Here is an 18,913-nt window from a genome sequence, read left to right as displayed (position 1 = left end):
GAATGTTAATTTCATCTGTTCTTACACTTCTATTCCAATGATTTATGCTTATGGTAGGCAAGAAATTTTATGCAAGGTCTAATAGACAATACTCATTCACACCATCCATTTATGCACTAATCTCATGATTAATCACTTATATATACTTGCAAGAACAATCCATCATTTTAGTTGGACAATTCTTGAATATTCTAGCTAATTCATGCAAATATTTAGGTTACATTGATGAAGAATTGTGCATGCAGTCAACACAATTAATTATGTAAGCGAGCAGTGAGACCTTCATTACTTTGTAATGTAGAGAAATTACCATAAAATAGATATAATGATTGTTGATTTTCAATTGAGGATAGGTAAATAAGAGTATAGCATTTGATAGTAGAGTAGCAATTGGAAATAATTCGAATTGAATGGCAATATGATATCAATTGGAAAGGATTCCAATTGGATGATAATGTATGTAAGAAATTGGAAAGGATTCCAATTGAGAGAAGAGATTGATAATATCTTGATTAAAAAATAGATTTGCATTACCCAATGTGCTTTGGAGGTATTGATCTCTCAAAGCTTTGATGTAGAAGCCACCAAGTTAATTGCCACAGCAGCAGAGCTCCCTTCTCCCAAGTGTGTTCAAGTGTGTCTAAAATTGAGTGTGAATGGCCTTTATATAGGGGTTTGGAGGTTGCTTGAGGTCCAAGCCATGCCCATACCTCCCTTGCTCACCCCCTCTTGCCAAATGAAGGATTAGAGGTGTCACAAGCCTCTCACTTACCACTAGAGGTGTCCCCTTTTACCCAATTGAGTGATACACCTCATGTACTTACCCATGCTTAGGGTCAACATACCATAAGATATGGGCTATGGCCATGGGTCATTTATGTTCATACATACACATACCCATACATACACATGCACATACATGCTCATGCACATGCATACCTTAGGCTTAGGATTTAATTGATTAACATTAGGATGAAATTTAATTGTCTAAAGTGAGCTTGGCTTGTCGGAATTCAATTTTGAAACTTGCTATTAAAAGACGAGCTTGAGGATGACAGACTAAGGTGTCAAATGCACACACCTGCTATATTTAGTATTTTTTGAGACAGACAGCTATTTTTATGGAAATTCAGGATGGGATAAATTTAGACGAGACGATCGCGTCTAGGTGGGTGTAAGCACCTCAAAACTTTCTATTTTTGGACGAAAATGATAAACAAGTAAAAATTTTATTTTTGAAAATCTTACGATAATATATTTAACATTGGCTCATCAAAGCTAGAAAAAGTGCCAAAAATAGTAACGTTTTGTTTATGACCAAAATGGCCTGATATGTATTCCATTACATGGGAATCCCCTTTCCAAGGGTGGCAGAGACCTGACATTCTCCCCCACTTGAAAAATTGAGATGTCCTCATCTCAAAGGTATGTCCGGATGATCTTTAAGGAGAGTTATTTCATCTTCCCATGTTGCATCTTCTTCATGGAAATCTTTCCATTTGACGAGGTGTTCGATGATGCTTCTATTCCTAAGTTTTCTTTCTCGAGTTTCTAGGATATAGTCAGGTTGAAGTTCAAGGACTCCTTGAGTTGGAACAACTATTTGTTTGGTATCCAAAAGTTGATCGGGGTTAGCAACATAGGGTTTTAGTAGACTAACATGGAAGACATCATGAATTTTGAGGTTAGAAGGTAGCTTTAGCTTGTACGCTTGATCACTTATTACTTTGACAATCTCATAGGGTCCGCAATATCTTGGGCTGAGCTTCTTGTACTTTCCCAAGGATAGGTTACTTTTCTTGGGCCTGACCCTAAGGAATACCTTGTCTCCTTCTTTAAAGATTCGGTATGATCTCCTTTTATCTGCATAATGCTTTTGTGTATCCTAAGCAGCTTGAATATCCTTACGTATTGCTTTGGTTTGGGCTTCCATATCTTTGAGCATTTGCTTTGAAGCTTCTACCTTGATAGTAGGATCTGAGAAGTTTAACGAAGCCAAACATTCTTGACCATAAAGAGCCTTAAATGGTGACATGCCAATGCTTCTATGGTCAGAGGCATTATAGGCATATTCAACCAAAGGTAGATATTGGATCCATTTCTTTGGTTCGTGTGAACAATATGCTCTAAGAATGTCCTCAATCACCTGGTTTACTCTTTCAGTCTGACCATCTGTCTAAGGATGATATGTTGTGCTAAAACACAGTTGTGTTCCGATGGCTTGAAAGAGTGAATTCCAAAACTTTGAAGTAAATTTTGCATGCCTGTCGCTAACAATTCTCTTTGGTAGACCATGAAGTCTAAATATTTCCTTTACAAAGATTTGGCTAATGTTCGAGGTAGTGAAGGTGGTTTTTACAAGCATCAGGTGGGCTACCTTAGTGAGCATATCAACAAAAACAAATATTGAGTCATAGCCTCCAACAGAGGATAATCCCGTGACAAAGTCCATACTGATACATTCCCACTTCATTTGGGGTATATCAAGAGGTTGAAGCTGTCCAGGTAGCTTGATTCTTTTAGCTTTAATCCGTTGGCATGAGAGACATCGCTTCACATAGCGAAGAACATCCCCCTTCATTCCTGGCCAAAAGTAGCTTCTTCTAACAGCATTTAGGGTCTTTGCATACCCAGGGTGTCCTAATGTTGGGCTACCATGAGCCTCAAATATGATTTCTTTCTTCAGTGTTGGGTCCTTAGGTACACAAAGCCTTTGTTGAAAATAAAGACATCCCTGTTGAACAGAGTAATCCTTTAATGATATGATCCTTGCTTCAGGTATTATGCCTTGTTGAATTTGCCAAGACAACTACTGATAATCTGGGTCTTTTAAGGCTGCTTCCTTGATTATTTCCCATATAGGATTATTGGGTATAGAGATAGCACTAAGGAAATCTTTGCGGCTAAGCTCGTCTGCAACTACATTGTCCTTCCCAGGTCTAAACTTTATATCAAAGTCGTATTCTTGAAGAAGTTCAATCCATCTCCTTTGCCTCATGTTGAGATTGGGTTATGTAAAGATCCACTTCAAGATTTTATGATCAGTAACTAACTGAAATTTGCGAGACTGAGAAGATAATGTCTCCATAACTTTAATGCATGGATGATTGCTAAGCATGGGTTCGGTAATTCTTCTCATGATCTCTAAGCTTTTGAGAAGTACAGGCTAGAGGTCTACCTTCTTGAGTAAGGACTCCCCCTAAAGCAAGTTTGCTAGCATCCGTTATAACTTTAAACTCTTTATTGAAATCTGGAAGCTTAAGAATAGGAGTTGATACTAGGTAACCTTTTAGCTTTGCAAAACTGGCCTCGTGTTTGGCTCTCCACTCGATTCTCATCCCTTTCTTTAATAACTCTATTAAAGGTGCCGCAATAAGAGCATAATCCTTAACCAATATCCGGTACCATCCTGTGATCCCAAGAAATCCCCTTATTTCACTGACGGAAGTAGGTTGAGGCCATTCTACGATGTCCTTAACTTTATCTCGGTCAATTGAGATTCCTTTGGAAGATATAGTAAAGCCAAGATAGCTGACTTGGGCCGAGAAAAAGGTATTTACTCTTCTTAGCATAAAGCTGATGTTGACATAAGAGCTATAATACTTTACGAACATGCTCTTCATGATCCACCTCATCTTTAGAGTAGATCAAAATATCATCACACAAAACCAAGACAAAATCATCCAGGTAAGGTCTAAAAATATCCTGCATTAGTCGATTGAAGCTTGCAGGAGCATTAGTAAGGCCAAAAGACATTACTGTGAACTCATAATGTCCATACCTAGTATTGAAAGCTGTCTTTGGAATGTTTGATTCTTTGATTCTTATCTGATAATATCCAAAGCGAAGATCAATCTTTGTGAAGATCTTAGCCCCGTGTAGCCTATCCAAGAGTTCATCAATTCTAAGAATAGGATACTTTCTCTTAACGGTGACTTGATTAAGACCATGGTAGTCTATGCAAAGTCGTAAAGAACCATCCTTCTTCTTTTGGAAAAGGGCTGGAGCACCCCAAGGAGAAGTACTTGGTCGGATAAATCCTTGCTCAATAAGTTGCCTAAGTTGCTCTTTAAGCTCGATTTCCTCAGGGAGTGACATCTTGTACGGTCTTTTCGAAACAGGTTCACAACCAGGGATAGTCTCTATCTCGTGATCAACCTCTCTAGGTGGTGGAAGACTTGTAAGATCTTTAGGAAACACATCTGAATACTCTCTCAACCAATTAGGTTGAAAGTCTGAATCCGTGTCCTCTACCTTGTTGAGTTTAACTGCATAGATTTGCTGACCCTTTCGTAATCCCTTAAGAAGTCTACTAGCCTTGACTAAGTAATCTTTTGGATTCCCATTATTTCCTTGAACTAAAACTTCATTCCCTAGTTCGTCTGTAAAGGTAAAATTCCCTTGTGCACAATAAATATGAGCTTGATTTTGTTTCAACCAATCCATTCCTAAGATACCATCATAAATGCTTAAAGGTAAAGTGTGAAAGTTTGCAGAAGTAGAGTATCCCCCTAGTTCAAATTCTACATGTCCTGTTGTATGCTGAGTTAGGACTTCCTTCCCATTTGCTAGTTCCACAATTAGTCTCCCAGCAAGATACTGGTTTAGTTTTAGCTTTCTCATGCATTTAGGAGAGATAAACGAGTGTGTGCTTCCACAATCAATCAAAAATTCAATTTTTTCACCTTGGTGAGACCCTGGTGCTTAAATGACTGCATATTGCTGGCGAGCACTCCGGTTGTCAATTGCGGCATGCAGAGTTGCTCTCTCTTCAGCTTGGTCTCCCACTGTTGGTTCTTCCATAATAATGGCATGAGTTTGAGCCATTTCTCCTCTTCCACATCCTCTTCCTACATTCCTTCCTCCACGATGAATAGTTCAACCTCTACCATTTTGTGCTACAGGAATGGCATTTGCGTTTGTTGCTATGCTTCTTCTAGGACAGTGACTCCTATAATGACCTAGCTCATCACACTTGTAGCAACAAACATTTGGATATTTTGATTGAGTTACTGTAGTTGTTGCTGCTATAGGGCGAGGTTGATAAGCTTGATTAATAGGTCTGGGGCTCCAATTGTTGGGTCTGGCCCTTTGGCTTCTAAAGTTTCCTCTTCCTTGATTCCTAGTTGTTTCCTTGGCAAGCGGTGTAACCCTTAAGAGAGCATCCTGGAGAGATATAGGTCTCATTGCTTCAAGGTGTGTATCCAGTGGTTGTTCAACCCTTGACAGAACCGTGCTACATGTTGTTCAGTAGAAATTTTTGCGGCATATCTTCGCAAAGTTACAAATTTGGAGTAATACTCTCCCACCGATAAAGATAACTGCTTTAGAGCAAAGAATTCATGCATTTTGGCATCACAATGAGTAGGTGGAAGATATCGTGTTGTAACGTCTTCTTTAATTTCCTCCCAAGACTGGGAAGATCCTAAAACACCCAAGTCCTTGCAATGTTGTTTCCACCATATTTTTGCATCACCAGCAAGATGAAACACTGCGAGCATAGTTTGGTTTACAGGTTGGGTTCCTGCAGCTTCGAAATAGTCTTCCATTGCCTCGATCCAGGCTTGAGTGTCACGCTCGACATGGGCTCCCTCGCCTTTGAATGCGGGTGGTTGGGCTTGTTTCAAGAGAAGTTTTTTCTCTTGTAGGGCCGTATACAAAGCATTTGATGGTACCTACGCAATAATACACTTGTCGATGGTTTGATTTAAAGACCTAATGCTATATCAAGTGCTTTAAACTTCCACAACTGAAGACCAAAAAAACAATTAACTCAACTAACTTCACTAAGTTCAAGATGCCCTAACTTTATTTATATCAAGATATATACAAAGTTGGGATCTCATTGAGAAGCTAGATGAGCATCTCTTTCTTCTATCATGATATGTACAAAGGTTGGATTTGCTAAAAACTAGATGATTCTCAAAGCTGGATTTCCAGGGACATAGTGGTATATTCGATAGGTATTTATGGAGAGGTTCTTGCAATCTACTATTTCATTTCAATAGTAGCTCTTATACACATCTTTGTGGGGTTCATAAAATACAAGACTTTTATTTTCAGGAAAGATATCAGGGACAGAGATGGGTTTGATCCTATAGCTAGGGATCACCTTTACCACTTGATTGTAAACCCATTCGTTTAAGGTTATGTCAAGGCCATCTTCTGAGATTACAGTGTAGTCATATCTAGTAGTGCCAAGGAAGTAATAAAGCTGAATCACTCGCAGCTCTTCCCCCCACCGAAGCTTCTTTAGATCAGAAGAGAGGCATCCGATCTTGTTCACATTGATGTAGAAGATGCTACCATTGCAGTCCCATGCAAGTTCCCATCCCCTTTGGATTCTTGTTGATGGAGGAGTAAAAGCCTTCATCAAAATCTTCATCATGTTGCATCGAAAAGAAAAATTTGAAGAGCGACAAGTCTCAAAATACATTATCTCAAAGGTTTTGAACTTACGATACTCAGCGTCGGCATCTTCCTGAAACATCAATGCTGGTGAGTTATCGAACTTTAAGTTTCCAATTCATTTTTCCAAATTTTTCAAACAATGTCAATTTTTCCAGTTTCCTAACCTTGGCTCGGATACCACATGTGAGGTCCCCTCCCCGATACCATAACCTTTTGGCAACAGGAGGGCACCTGACAGGTCGCTAGGCCCTATTCAATTGAGAAAACATAGTCAATATAGACAAGATTCTAATGGACAGGTTCTCGTCACACCGAGTAACTTGAGTCCGAACCATTAAAAAGGATTCCTAGCCCTGTCTCGCAAGGAAAGCGTGAACTGTTACAATACTATGACGTTCTTAAATCTCACCTTCTGAGAGAGAGAAACCCCAATTTCCTTTTTTCCCATAACTTTCAGAGGTGCGTACAATTGGAATTCTCGACTCTTGGCACAATGAGTCTCTAAGGGAGAGGAGAGTTATACAAGAGGGAGAGGAGAGTTTTACAAGAGGGAGAGGAGAGTTTCTTGACTAATCGAGACCACCCATCCTTCACTGGCAACCTAAGCCAGTCCCCACTTTCAACCCCCACACTCACACTTTGTTCTGCTTGTTTTCTAATTACTACCACATGATTGTTCATACACAAAGTTCCTTTTTTGGTTTTCCATCACAAGTTCATTAAGACAGCCCTTCAACCAATTTCAAATCGGCACCAAGACAATCCTTCTAGAAGAAAAACAACATACCATCCTTCTTCATTAAAATATCCCAACCCCAAGAGTTCACTCCTCTTGGCGAGAGTTTATTGGTCTCGGTGTCTTTAGTTGCCCATACAACTAAATTGTTCTGCAATCTGGGCACCAACCCACAGTGACTAACTTGCAATCTCGGCAACAATCCGCAAGTACTATCTTGCATTTTGGGCACCAACTCGCAAGATGTGTGCAACCATATGCACTACTTTAGCGTTCACTCTGCTAAGCTCTCCTCCCTGGATATCAAAGGGAGTTTTGACTATATCAGTATAGGATTTTGAATGAAAAAGGTTCGAGAGTTCTTCTACTAGGAAAACATTTCTTTCCTACAAGCAAACATATTACTTTCCAAACAATCTTTCACTCTTCAAAGAAAATTATATAAAACATATGCTATAATTTGTGATGGTTTTATGATCCATAGAGATTGTTTTCCCTTTTTCTACTCTATTGTCTATGCAATGAATGCAAATACTTAACAAAATTAAATCCAACCTTGTCTAATGTAGGACCATTTCCTGGCGAGTTTGGTGGCATATCCTCCAAGGCAATTCTTTTTCCTTTATCAGCTTCTCGGCTAGTGTCAGCCTCATCATTGTGAGTCTCGCTAACACGGGTCCTTTTTGGGGCCATCTTGTCTCTAACTAACTTGAAAATGTGTAAAAACTAATTGTGCAATAAACAATTTGATAATAAGGTTGATGGAATGTTAATTTCATCTATTCTTACACTTCTATTCTAATGATTTATGCTTATGGTAGGCAAGAAATTTTATGCAAGGTCTAATAGACAATACTCATTCACACCATCCATTTATGCACTAATCTTATGATTAATCACTTATATATACTTGCAAGAACAATCCATCATTTTAGTTGGACAATTCTTGAATATTCTAGCTAATTCATGCAAATATTTAGGTTACATTGATGAAGAATTGTGCATGCAGTCAACACAATTAATTATGTAAGCGAGCAGTGAGACCTTCATTACTTTGTAATGTAGAGAAATTACCATAAAATAGATATAATGATTGTTGATTTCCAATTGAGGATAGGTAAATAAGAGTATAGCATTTGATAGTAGAGTAGCAATTGGAAAGAATTCTGATTGAATGGCAATATGATAGCAATTGGAAAGGATTCCAATTGGATGTTAATGTATGGAAGCAATTGGAAAGGATTCCAATTGAGAGAAGAGATTCATAATAGCTTGATTAAACAATAGATTTACATTACCCAATGTGCTTTGGAGGTATTGATCTCTCAAAGCTTTGATGTAGAAGCCACCAAGTTAATTGCCACAGCAGCAGATCTCCCTTCTCCCAAGTGTGTTCATGTGTGTCTAAAATTGAGTGTGAATGGCCTTTATATAGGGGTTAGGAGGTTTCTTGAGGTCCAAGGCATTCCCATACCTCCCTTTCTTGCCCCCTCTTGCCAAATGAAGGATTAGAGGTGTCACAAGCCTCTCACTTACCACTAAAGGTGTCCCCTTTTACCCAATTGAGTGATACACCTCATGTACTTACCCATGCTTAGGGTCAACATACCATAAGAGATGGGCTATGGCCATGTGTCATTTATGGTCATACATACACATACCCATACATACACATGCACATACATTCTCATGCACATGCATACACATGCATACCTTAGGCTTAGGATTTAATTCATTAACATTAGGATGAAATTTAAGTGTCTAAAGTGAGCTTGGCTTGTCAGAATTCAATTTCGAAACTTGCTATTAAAAGACGAGCTTGAGGATGACAGACTAAGGTGTCAGATGCACACACCTACTATATTTAGTAGTTTTTGAGACAGACATCTATTTTTATGGAAATTCACGACGGGATAAATTTAGAAAAGACGGTCGCGTTTAGATGGGTGTAAGCACCTCAAAACTTTCTATTTTTGGACAAAAATGATAAACAAGTAAAAATTTTATTTTTGAAAATCTTACAATAATATATTTAACATTGGCTCATCAAAGCTGGAAAAACTGCCAAAAATAGTAACTTTTTGTTTATGACCAAAATGGCCTGATATGTATTCCATTACATGGGAATCCCCTTTCCAAGGGTGGCAAAGACCTTACAATGTTCAATTTTTGGGCTATGATTAGAGACTTTCTACAATACTCTTAGCCATTAAGAGAGAGAGAGAGAGAGAGAGAGAGAGAGAGAGAGAGAGAGAGAGAGAGAGATTATCTCCACCTATTGCATGACTCATACGTTAGTGGCCATGTGCTCATGTGTGACAAAGAGCACAAGTGAGTGCATCTATGTGCATTGCTAACATTTCTAATCTACTAAAAATTAGTTGTTTGTTGGAAGTACAATAGGGTAGGATTATGAGCTTCAGTTGGATGCAGCTACACCAAGTGACGATTGGTGCATCCAACCAGAGAGAGAGAGAAGACATCATTTAGTGCAAGAACAAGCACTTACAACATTTTTTCCTTATGGATACACCTCTCCACCATATGCATACTATATGCACAAGTCGTCCCTTTCATCACCCACCGTCGACCCTTCAGGTAAAATCACCCTACCTGCCCAACACACTGCTACCCATTGCTACCTGCCCAACATTGATACCCATAGCTACCATGCTAGATCTCTCTCTTATGCTCTAATCAACTTAACATCTTTCATTGCTGCCTCAAACAAGCTATAATTGCTAGGTGAAGATGTCAAAATTTGTAACGGCCTCTTGTTGATGTTTTTGCTCGCATCATGTGCTTCAAGATGACCATATTATGATCACACTATTGTCAATGAAAGATGCCACACAAATATGCAGTACACCCTTCACTACACACAAACACATGCACACCTCCTAGTTCAGATACACTACTATGCATCCTACATCTTGTCATTGCTAGGTTCCTTCAAAAGATAGGCAAGATATGTGTGTGTGTGTGTGTGTGTGTGTGTGTGTGTGTGTGTGTGTGTGTGTGTGTGTGTGTGTGTGTGTGTGTGTGTGTGCACGTGTGCGTGTGCGTGTGCACGTGTTGTTGTTTTTAGACTTATACTTATACACAAAAGAACATAACATTTTAAAAACAATAAAGATGCATGACAAGTCACTTTTCTTATTCATACATTGCACACAATCCCACAAGTCAATTTCAAGGCCTAGAACTTCAAAGGGAACTAAGATCACCAATTTACACACTTTGATGATGTAAAGGTTATTCTAGTTGTCTTAATATCATTCACCCATACATAGTTTCTAGATATCACTCTTTGTATCTTGCTTTACCTATAATGTCATAAAATCTAATATCTAACTAACCCAAATGATTTTCTCATATTAAATTGATCATTTAATGTGGGAGAATAAACGGGAACAAGAGTTAGAATATAGACATTCTTATGAATCTATCTCAGCAGGGGACCAAAGTCAATGGGTCCAAATGGGGGATGGTCTAGCAAAGAGCAATGCCAACTAATGGAGCTTAAAAGACCTTAGGGTTAGCTTCATTAAAGACCTCCAAAGGTTAGTGTCAAAAGTCTTAGACCCAAGACATTAAAGTATTTTAGACCTTAGACAAGCTAAGCATGTGCTCGAGGTACTTGTCGTGCTTGAGCTGACTAATGCAATTGAGGTGCTTGTCGTGCTTGCTGAATGAGGTGATTTTCATGCTTATGGGACAAGGTTCTTGAGAATCTTCAAGTCAAACCAAGGCCTACAATGAGGGGGGTGAGCCATGCAAGTAGGGGATGAGAGAGAATGACCTTTCCCTCACTCAAGGGACACCCCTTGCTCAAAGAGCCATATGGGACACATGTCAAGCTCCTAGCTAGGTTGCCCCCATAGTGTGCCTAAAGCCTATTGGTTGACTTTGAGAGAGTCCAATGAGCATTTAGTTGAATTAAATAATTATCTAGGCATTATCAAGCCCTATCTCTCAAAGGGGTAAGGAGGACACTTGTCCAAAGACTACCCATGTTGCTTGATATGCACTAAGCATGTGATTGGCTAGGCTTGGAAGGGTCCAATAAAATTCAAGGATGACCTACAAGGAGGGGTCGACCAAAGCAAGTTGGGGGTGTGCTTGGGGGTATACTCTCTCTCACACACACATAGTCACATGCTCTCACTCTCAGTTTGTGAAAGTGCAAGAACTCCATCTCCTTCTCCAAGCTTGAGAAGCTGAAAGCCTAAACCAACAACTCTTGGATATGAAAAAAAATCCAACAAAGATCCATGCTGCAATGCTATGATAGCCATCTTCTTCATCTCCATTACTATGCTACTATGTTATGCTAAGCACTATGAGTAATGGTATGAGAGGATACTACTTCTTTCTCGTAATAATACTTCTTATTCCTCTTCCCTACCCACATTCCCTTCTAGCTCTCTCCACCTTCGAAGGTGTTTGAGGTCTTCAGACTGAGGTCGAGGATAAGTTAATGCTTTCATTTAGCTAAGTTACGGGCATAATTGTGGTGCATGAAGCTCTCTATCTTCATTGCACCATCAAGGATTCAAGGGAACACAAAGCTTGTATTGTACCGAGTCTCTCTTTATGGGAGAAGCTATAATACAAAAGCCTTTTGGAGGGGGACCGGCTCCACATAAATCCCGTCCTCAACTACTGTCAAGTTCTCTAATTCTCTCTCTTGCAAAGTATTGTCCATGCCAAGTTAATTAGGTATAATGATTGTGTTGCTACCTCTAATCAAGTTCTCCCTCTATTTTCTCAAAGAATTCTAATAAAAAATCTCACTACATTTTTCTTAATTCCAATATTCTCAATGTTCATAGTCCATTTCCGTTACATATAGAAATTTTTTTATTAAAGTAAAGCTTCAAAGACATGGTAGCCTAGAGGACTACAGAAAATTGGGATAATAAGATACCCCACTTGGGTGATAGAAAGGTTCACACTTAGACACAGACCATGATGTGAGATTCTAAGGTTGTAAGAAGAATATAAGAGACCTCAAACAAGCCCTGAACTCAAGATATGATGCCCCAAAACAAATTGGGATAATAAATTACCACATTCTAACACAAGACTCAAGACTCCAAAGGGAGCTACGAGAATCATCTACCACACTTGAATTCATAACATGATACTCAAGAGAAATTAGCCAAGGTAACCAAACTATCACACTTGAAATGATGCACCAAGGATTACATACTGGAGAGAGAAATCAATACATGATATCCTATTAGAAAAGCACTCCAATGTACGTGCAATCAAAGGACAACACTCTAGCTAAATACTCTCTCTACTAGCAATTAAGAATGGCTGTAATCAAGTGGAGGCAAGTGCAATTCTAGATTTTGGAGCTCAAGGAAATCTTATTTCCTACAGCCTATCCAAGCAGCTTATACTTGAGGAAGAGCTCAACCAACACAACCCGACATTCAAAGTTATTCAGAGCACTCAATCAAGGCATTGGGTTGGACAGTGATACATGTGCAAGTTAATAAATATCTCTATCCACATAAGTTTTATGTGGTAGAAGATAGAAAGGTTACTCCCATCTCCTCTTCTTTTTTTTGCCATACTCACAATTGTGAGTGGTAGAGTTGTATTATCATCTATACTATAGTACACTCACAAAGAGGTTCCCGAGAAAGGAGAAGGAGAGGATGGTGACCACTTTCTCTGATTCCTCCTTGTTGATTTGTTTTCTCCATTCATTCTTGATGACTTCCTCTTCTTGTTGGGAGGGCTGGGTCATTAATGTGTTTGCCACCTTCTTGGGGCCGCATCACTCTCAGAGATTATGGGGGCATCACTTTCATACCTCCCCTTGAAAGTTCTTGATGCATGGCTTCTTCTTGAACAGTTTGGCTTCGAGTTCCTTCTGTTATTTCCTCCTCATTACCCAAAAAGATTCCACTTTTGGAGGTCTCACTAGGAGGCCTCATAGGATCTTTTTCTTCTTGGGTACTTGGAGAAACTTCAAGAGCTTGTATTCGGCTTTGAACCTATGCTTGCAAAGTCGGGTTTCCAATAGCTTCTTAAAGCTTTCCAACAAGATGGTTGATGATTCTTCGATCATCATCAGTGTGTACACCATGTGCTAAACCCACATTGTCAATATTAATTATATTGATTATGAACCTTGGTTATTATGTTGTGCCATGATTAGAGTTCCTTGTATATATATGTTAGCTCTTTTCTTGGTACTACCAAAACCTTGGTTACTGCTCCTCTTAGCCCTTGAAAATAAGCATTAAAGTAACTACTAGCATGCTTTAGAATATTGTTAATTGCAAAGAGTAGTAGAATGGATTTAATAGTTTCAAGCTAACACCGATTAATAGCGCAATAATGGTTAATCCATAGGCATTCTAAAATACTCCATTATCATGACCATAGTTCTTGATGGTGTCCCTTGTACACTGCAAGCAGGCATGCCAATCAAGATGATAATAAATCCCAGTCCCACTCACCCTATTGCAATGAATAACTGCAATATTTCATAGATTACTCAAGGATCTCTCTTCTTAGGCAAGAAAAGAGAAGCCTTAGCTATGATACAATGTCAAAGAATCTAGTATTTTATTCAATCTCAAAAGAAATAGTGTGATGAAAATTAATTTCTAACCTTCTAAAGTATTTTCCATCTTAATTTGGCCATTTAAATCCAAGGAAAATAAAGAGGATAGGTGAAGTTGATTTTAGTGCTTCTGGACCAAATTGGTCAAAGGCTTGAGACCAAAAGCGAAAATGTCCATAAAAGATCAAGAGTAATTGTTGTTTAGTTATATCAATCATAGGTACAGGTCAAGGAAGAATGAATATAACCCAAGTAGCCTTGATCAAAGGTATAGGACCAAGGAGATTACTTAGAGCAACTATAGAAGTCTAAAAATACAAAGTAGATGTGCTAAATTCAAGTAATTAAAATAACTCTTTAGATTCCAAGTACAAACTTTGGGAAGCCTTAGGGTAAATTTCTAATGTTACAAATAGTCTAAATTTAGCAGGTCTAAATTTTGCACGTTTTGGGATCAGTTTGGTGGCATCTCCAAAGCACCATGCTAAGGTTTTGCACAGGAGATGAAGCTCTACTAAATCCCAAGAGTGAGTTTTATTTTTACCAAAGTCCATCCTAATTTAACAGGTCCTAAATTAGCATGTAAAGTCAGCTTCATAAAGCCTCCAAAGGTTTGTGCAAAGGTCTTGCACTTGAACTAGCTGAATTATAGGGTAAGTTTAAAGTTTTTAATAGATGAAAGGAAAAATCTAAAGTCTAAGGTTAGATCAGCCCCTCCTTATTTAGAAAGTTGACTCTAGTCCTTCCTTTCTAAGCTTGGCTAGACCACATGTCCAAAGTGGCACATACTTGCTTTATGTGAAGCTAGAAAGTGTGTGGGTGTGTACAATTGCCAAGAAAAGTCCAAGGAAGGGGGAGGTGGACAATTTTTTCAAGTATAGCAAACATGCAAAAGTGTGTGAGCATGCATGAGTTGCACTTTGGCGTCTTCACTTCTCATTGGTCAAGTTATAGGCATTCCATTGAAGACTAGTGGCAAGTTTGCATGAATATTAAAGCAAGGGTTCATTGGATTTTTTGCTCTCTTTTCCTCATTCACACACTCTCAAGTGCCAAGAGTGGCCAAAATCTCAATCTCTCTCTCTCTCTCTCTCTCTCTCTCTCTCTCTCTCTCTCTCTCTCTCTCTCTCTCTCTCTCTCTCTCTCTCTCTGAGTTGGACTCTATGCTCAAGAGATTAGCTATGGATGCAAATCCAAGAAACTCCTTCTTCTTCATCATCTTCTAGTACTCTATTATGCTAGGCTATGCTAAGAGCTTGCTCATACGAAATATAATTTCTTTTGCTTGAAAAATACTTAATTCACCTCATCTACCTCTTACCCCGCAGTTCTTTCTCCTCGTTGGGGTGTTCAGGGCTTGGGAAGCAGGATTACACCCTGGAATATCTTCTTGGTTTGAGGAAATCTCCAATAGAGCACAAGTTGTGTTGTAATTAAAGCTCTCTTTGAGAAAGAATTATAACACAAACACCTTTTGAAGGGGAAGCCAGCTCCAAGTAAATCCGGTCCTCATTAAGCTGTCAATCTTCAGTGTGGTATTCTCTTTGAATTATGTGCATGATTTTGATGTTCTACTATATAAGTGCAATGAAATCAGCTTGATACAACCTTTGGCTCCTCTAAAGAATTTTCTTAAGGAAACTCTCTATTTCATAAGTTCAATTTTGTAGAATCTAAAGTAAGTATTAGATTCTCTGACATTGGCATCAGAGCTAAGGTTTCCCTTTTCTTGCCTAAGGAGAGAGGTCCTTGGGTGATTTATGAAAGATTAGATTTGTAAGGTTTCCAGTTTCTGAAACCTTAAAGATTGTATAAAGCTTAATCAAACTGATATGATTATTGAAAAAGCAATGTAGAATTGTCCGACAGTGGCAAATATTGGTAATTTTAGAATCTTAAGCACAGCAAACCCTGGGCTAGAAATTTTCAGAACAGAATTCTGATAAACTCTGAAAAAGTTACGGGCTCTGAAAGGTTACACTATGAATTTAATTAGTTAAGTAAAATTGAATGGTTTCAGTAATTATTACTGCTAAAGACTTTTTATCCTAAGGTTCTAGAAATTGTAGATATTTCCAAAATTAATCATTCAAAGTCAACAAACTAGTAGAAAATTGATTATGAGTATTTGGGGGGCTGTGTGGGGTAATGATGAACTTTCCCAGACTAGATTTAGCAGTAGGGGAAGTTTTTGGAGCGGTAGGGCTATCATTTTTCAGCCTGTGAGTGCTCAGAAACCTATAAATATGACCCTTGCTTCACAATTTCAGACAGACTCGGAGCCTTGGCACATTCTCTCTCATCTAGAGAGACCGCTACACAGAAATCACTAGAGATCAAGCTCTAGTTGGTTAATTAAACGGTAATTAGCGTAATCTTTCTTAATTAGCAAAGCTAGGTTAACCTATTTTTTTAATAAATTTAAGATTTATCCTATGTATACTCAAAAATCCTCTCTTAATTAAATATTCTCTATTGATTATTGTGATTAAGCTTAGGGATATTAAGCTAATTAATTATTATATCATATTAGGACTGAAATTATTCATTTAACCATAAATTAATGGGAATTATATTAATTAAGTTTAGATTAAGTTTAGGTAATTATCAGAGCTGTTTTAGATTGTCATTATGCTAGGAAAATTATCTTATAATTTTTTGAGTAATTTCATAATTAATTAAGCAGAATTACACGGTTTTTGACAGAAAAATAAAGGGGTAAATAAGCAAATTGATTCAAAATGCTTTAAGATAATAATCAAAGATTAATTACATCTTAAGAAACCCGTGATAATTATGTTAACCTCAGATAATCAATTTACCTAATTATCCTAGCAGAATTACACTATTTTAAGGACAAATTATAAGGGGGGAAATAGTAAATTGATTCAAAATGCTTTGGGATATTTATTTTAGAGGTTAATCATATATCAAAAAACCTCTAATAATTATGTTAACCTCAGATAATTAGTTTACGTAATTATCTTAGCAAAATTACACTGTTTTAAGGACAAATTATAAGGGGTAAAAAAACAAATTGATTCAAAATGCTTTGAAATATTTATCAAAGATTCATCACATCTTAGAAAACTTGTGATAATTGTGTTAACCTCAGACAGTTAGTTTACCTAATTATCTTAGCAAAATTACACTGTTTTTAGGACAAATTAAAAGGGAGAAAATAGAAAATTGATTCAAAATGCTTTAAGATAATTATCAGAGGTAAAATACATCTTAGGAACTCAAGATAATTATCTTAACCTCAGATAATTAGTTTAACTAATTATCTCAGCATAGTTACACGGTTTTTAGGAAAAATTAAACGGGGGAAAATAGAAAAGTGATTCAAAATGCTTTAAGATAATTATCAAAGATAAATCATATCTTACAAAATGTGTGATAATTATCTTAACCTCAGATAATTAGTTTAACTAATTATCACAACAAAAAAACACTATTTTTAATAGAAAAAATGGGAAAATAGCAAACTAATTCAAAAAGCTTTGAGATTATTATTAGAGATAAAATACATCTTAGGAAACCCTTGATAATTATCTTAATGACAGATAATTACTTTAGCTAATTATCTTAGTTTATAAACACTATTTTTTAGGGTAAATTGAAGGGGGAAATTAGCAAATCATTATATATGATTACATACTATTTATCAAAATTAGATTAGATAATAAACAGGCCGTGATAATTATGTCAAGGTTAGAAACTTAGTGTAGATATTTATCTAAGTCAAATTATACTAATTCTAGTTGAAAACTAAAGAGGGAAATTAGTAAATCATGCTATATGATTACATGGTATTTATCAAAGCTAGATTACATGATGGAAAGGCTGTGATAATTATTTCAAGGTTAGAAACTTAGTATAGAAGAAAGAGGAAACGAAGAAAGTGTTCATCATCCTTGCCTTCTTCTTCCTCTTCTTCTTTGTTGTCACCATCTTTTGACACGAAGAGCAGTGATTTGCCACCCAAAAGAGAAAAGAGAAGGGTTAAACGGAGTGGTAGGGTGTGCTCCTGATATTGCAACTATTATTGGAGAGGTAGACGAGGCCATTGGGGGGAACCCCCATGTACCAGTGGCCTCATGTGGAAGGCGATAATGTCATAGTCACACAAAAGCAAAGAATGACATTCACCATGAAACGTGAGGAGGAAAATGCTTCCCTGTAGACCATAATATGTCACTCAAAATTTACCAAGGAGGGGTATAATTTCTGAAACAACACCAACAATCCTTGAAGGAGACAAAAATGAAGAGATGGTTGCTAAAAAATTTTGATATTTACAAAACAATGAGGGCAATTTGAAGAGTCCCTAGAGGTAGTAGAGTACAATGTCAAGGATGGTTGGGTGGTTGAGCTGGAAAATTCAAGAAGAACATTAGAAATACTGGAATGGTACAATAGCACCATCATTTTGGGGCATTAGAACTTGGGATAATGGAAATGAGGGAGGGCAGAAGTGAGGGTCAAAAGCCCAATACATGTGGTTTTGTAATGACAATGTGGATCACCTGTGGCAAAGCTACAACACGATAACCCATTGTGCATGGCAAGTACCAAACACTTGACCTGTGGAAAACGGGACAAATTTGAGTCCAACAAAAATGAGGATGTTGGAGGAAGGAGGATTTAAGGTTCAAAAGAGGCTAGTGAATGAGACGACAAAAATACGCTATCATCCAGGTCTCTCAGTCGTTGTAGCAAAATGAATAGACTCTACAATATCTATGGGGAATGCATTGAGGAGCATGTTGTAATCAAAGAAAATCGTATGTGATATCTATGGTGGGGACTTCAAGTTTTCTTGTACGTGATGAGGTTTATGAAGTGCACATAGCCACACTCAATGTGTACATGCAGAGACTTTGCAGATCAAGCAGCACAAGGTCGGTTGTATCTAGCATGCAAAACACATCTACTATATCTTCTTGCATATCTTTGGGTTAGATGTAAACCGTAAGATGTTCATCCATCAATGTAAGCTCACAAATGAGAACTTGCACGTGTGTTCAATACACGTCGCACCTTCTAGGTTGCGGGAAATTTGTGTCCTTCAGTCGGACTCCTTAGGGGACGTCACTATTTATTGCAAATTGTAACTTTATTATTTCTTGTAATTGTGTTGGTATTCCTTGCTCATATGTTGAGGATTGGATGGA

At 37.7% G+C, this 18,913-nt stretch overlaps 1 protein-coding gene across 1 annotated transcript; it reads right to left on the bottom strand.

Annotated features, from left to right (window-relative positions):
• Window positions 1-3,824: 3,824 nt before the first annotated feature.
• On the bottom strand, window positions 3,825-4,623 carry LOC147448213 (uncharacterized). Its single transcript, XM_086523764.1, has 2 exons — window positions 4,026-4,623; window positions 3,825-3,883 (listed from the first exon to the last, which is right to left on the bottom strand). Exons 1-2 carry the CDS (start codon window positions 4,621-4,623, stop codon window positions 3,825-3,827), a joined length of 657 nt encoding a protein of 218 aa, XP_086379890.1.
• Between the last annotated feature and the right edge of the window lie 14,290 nt (window positions 4,624-18,913).

The sequence above is a fragment of the Adiantum capillus-veneris genome, chromosome 11, assembly GCF_014529385.1.
Source record: "Adiantum capillus-veneris isolate H3 chromosome 11, ASM1452938v2, whole genome shotgun sequence".
NCBI lineage: Eukaryota > Viridiplantae > Streptophyta > Polypodiopsida > Polypodiales > Pteridaceae > Adiantum > Adiantum capillus-veneris.
Note: the sequence above shows the minus strand (reverse complement) of the source record. Positions and strands in the feature narration are given on the sequence as shown.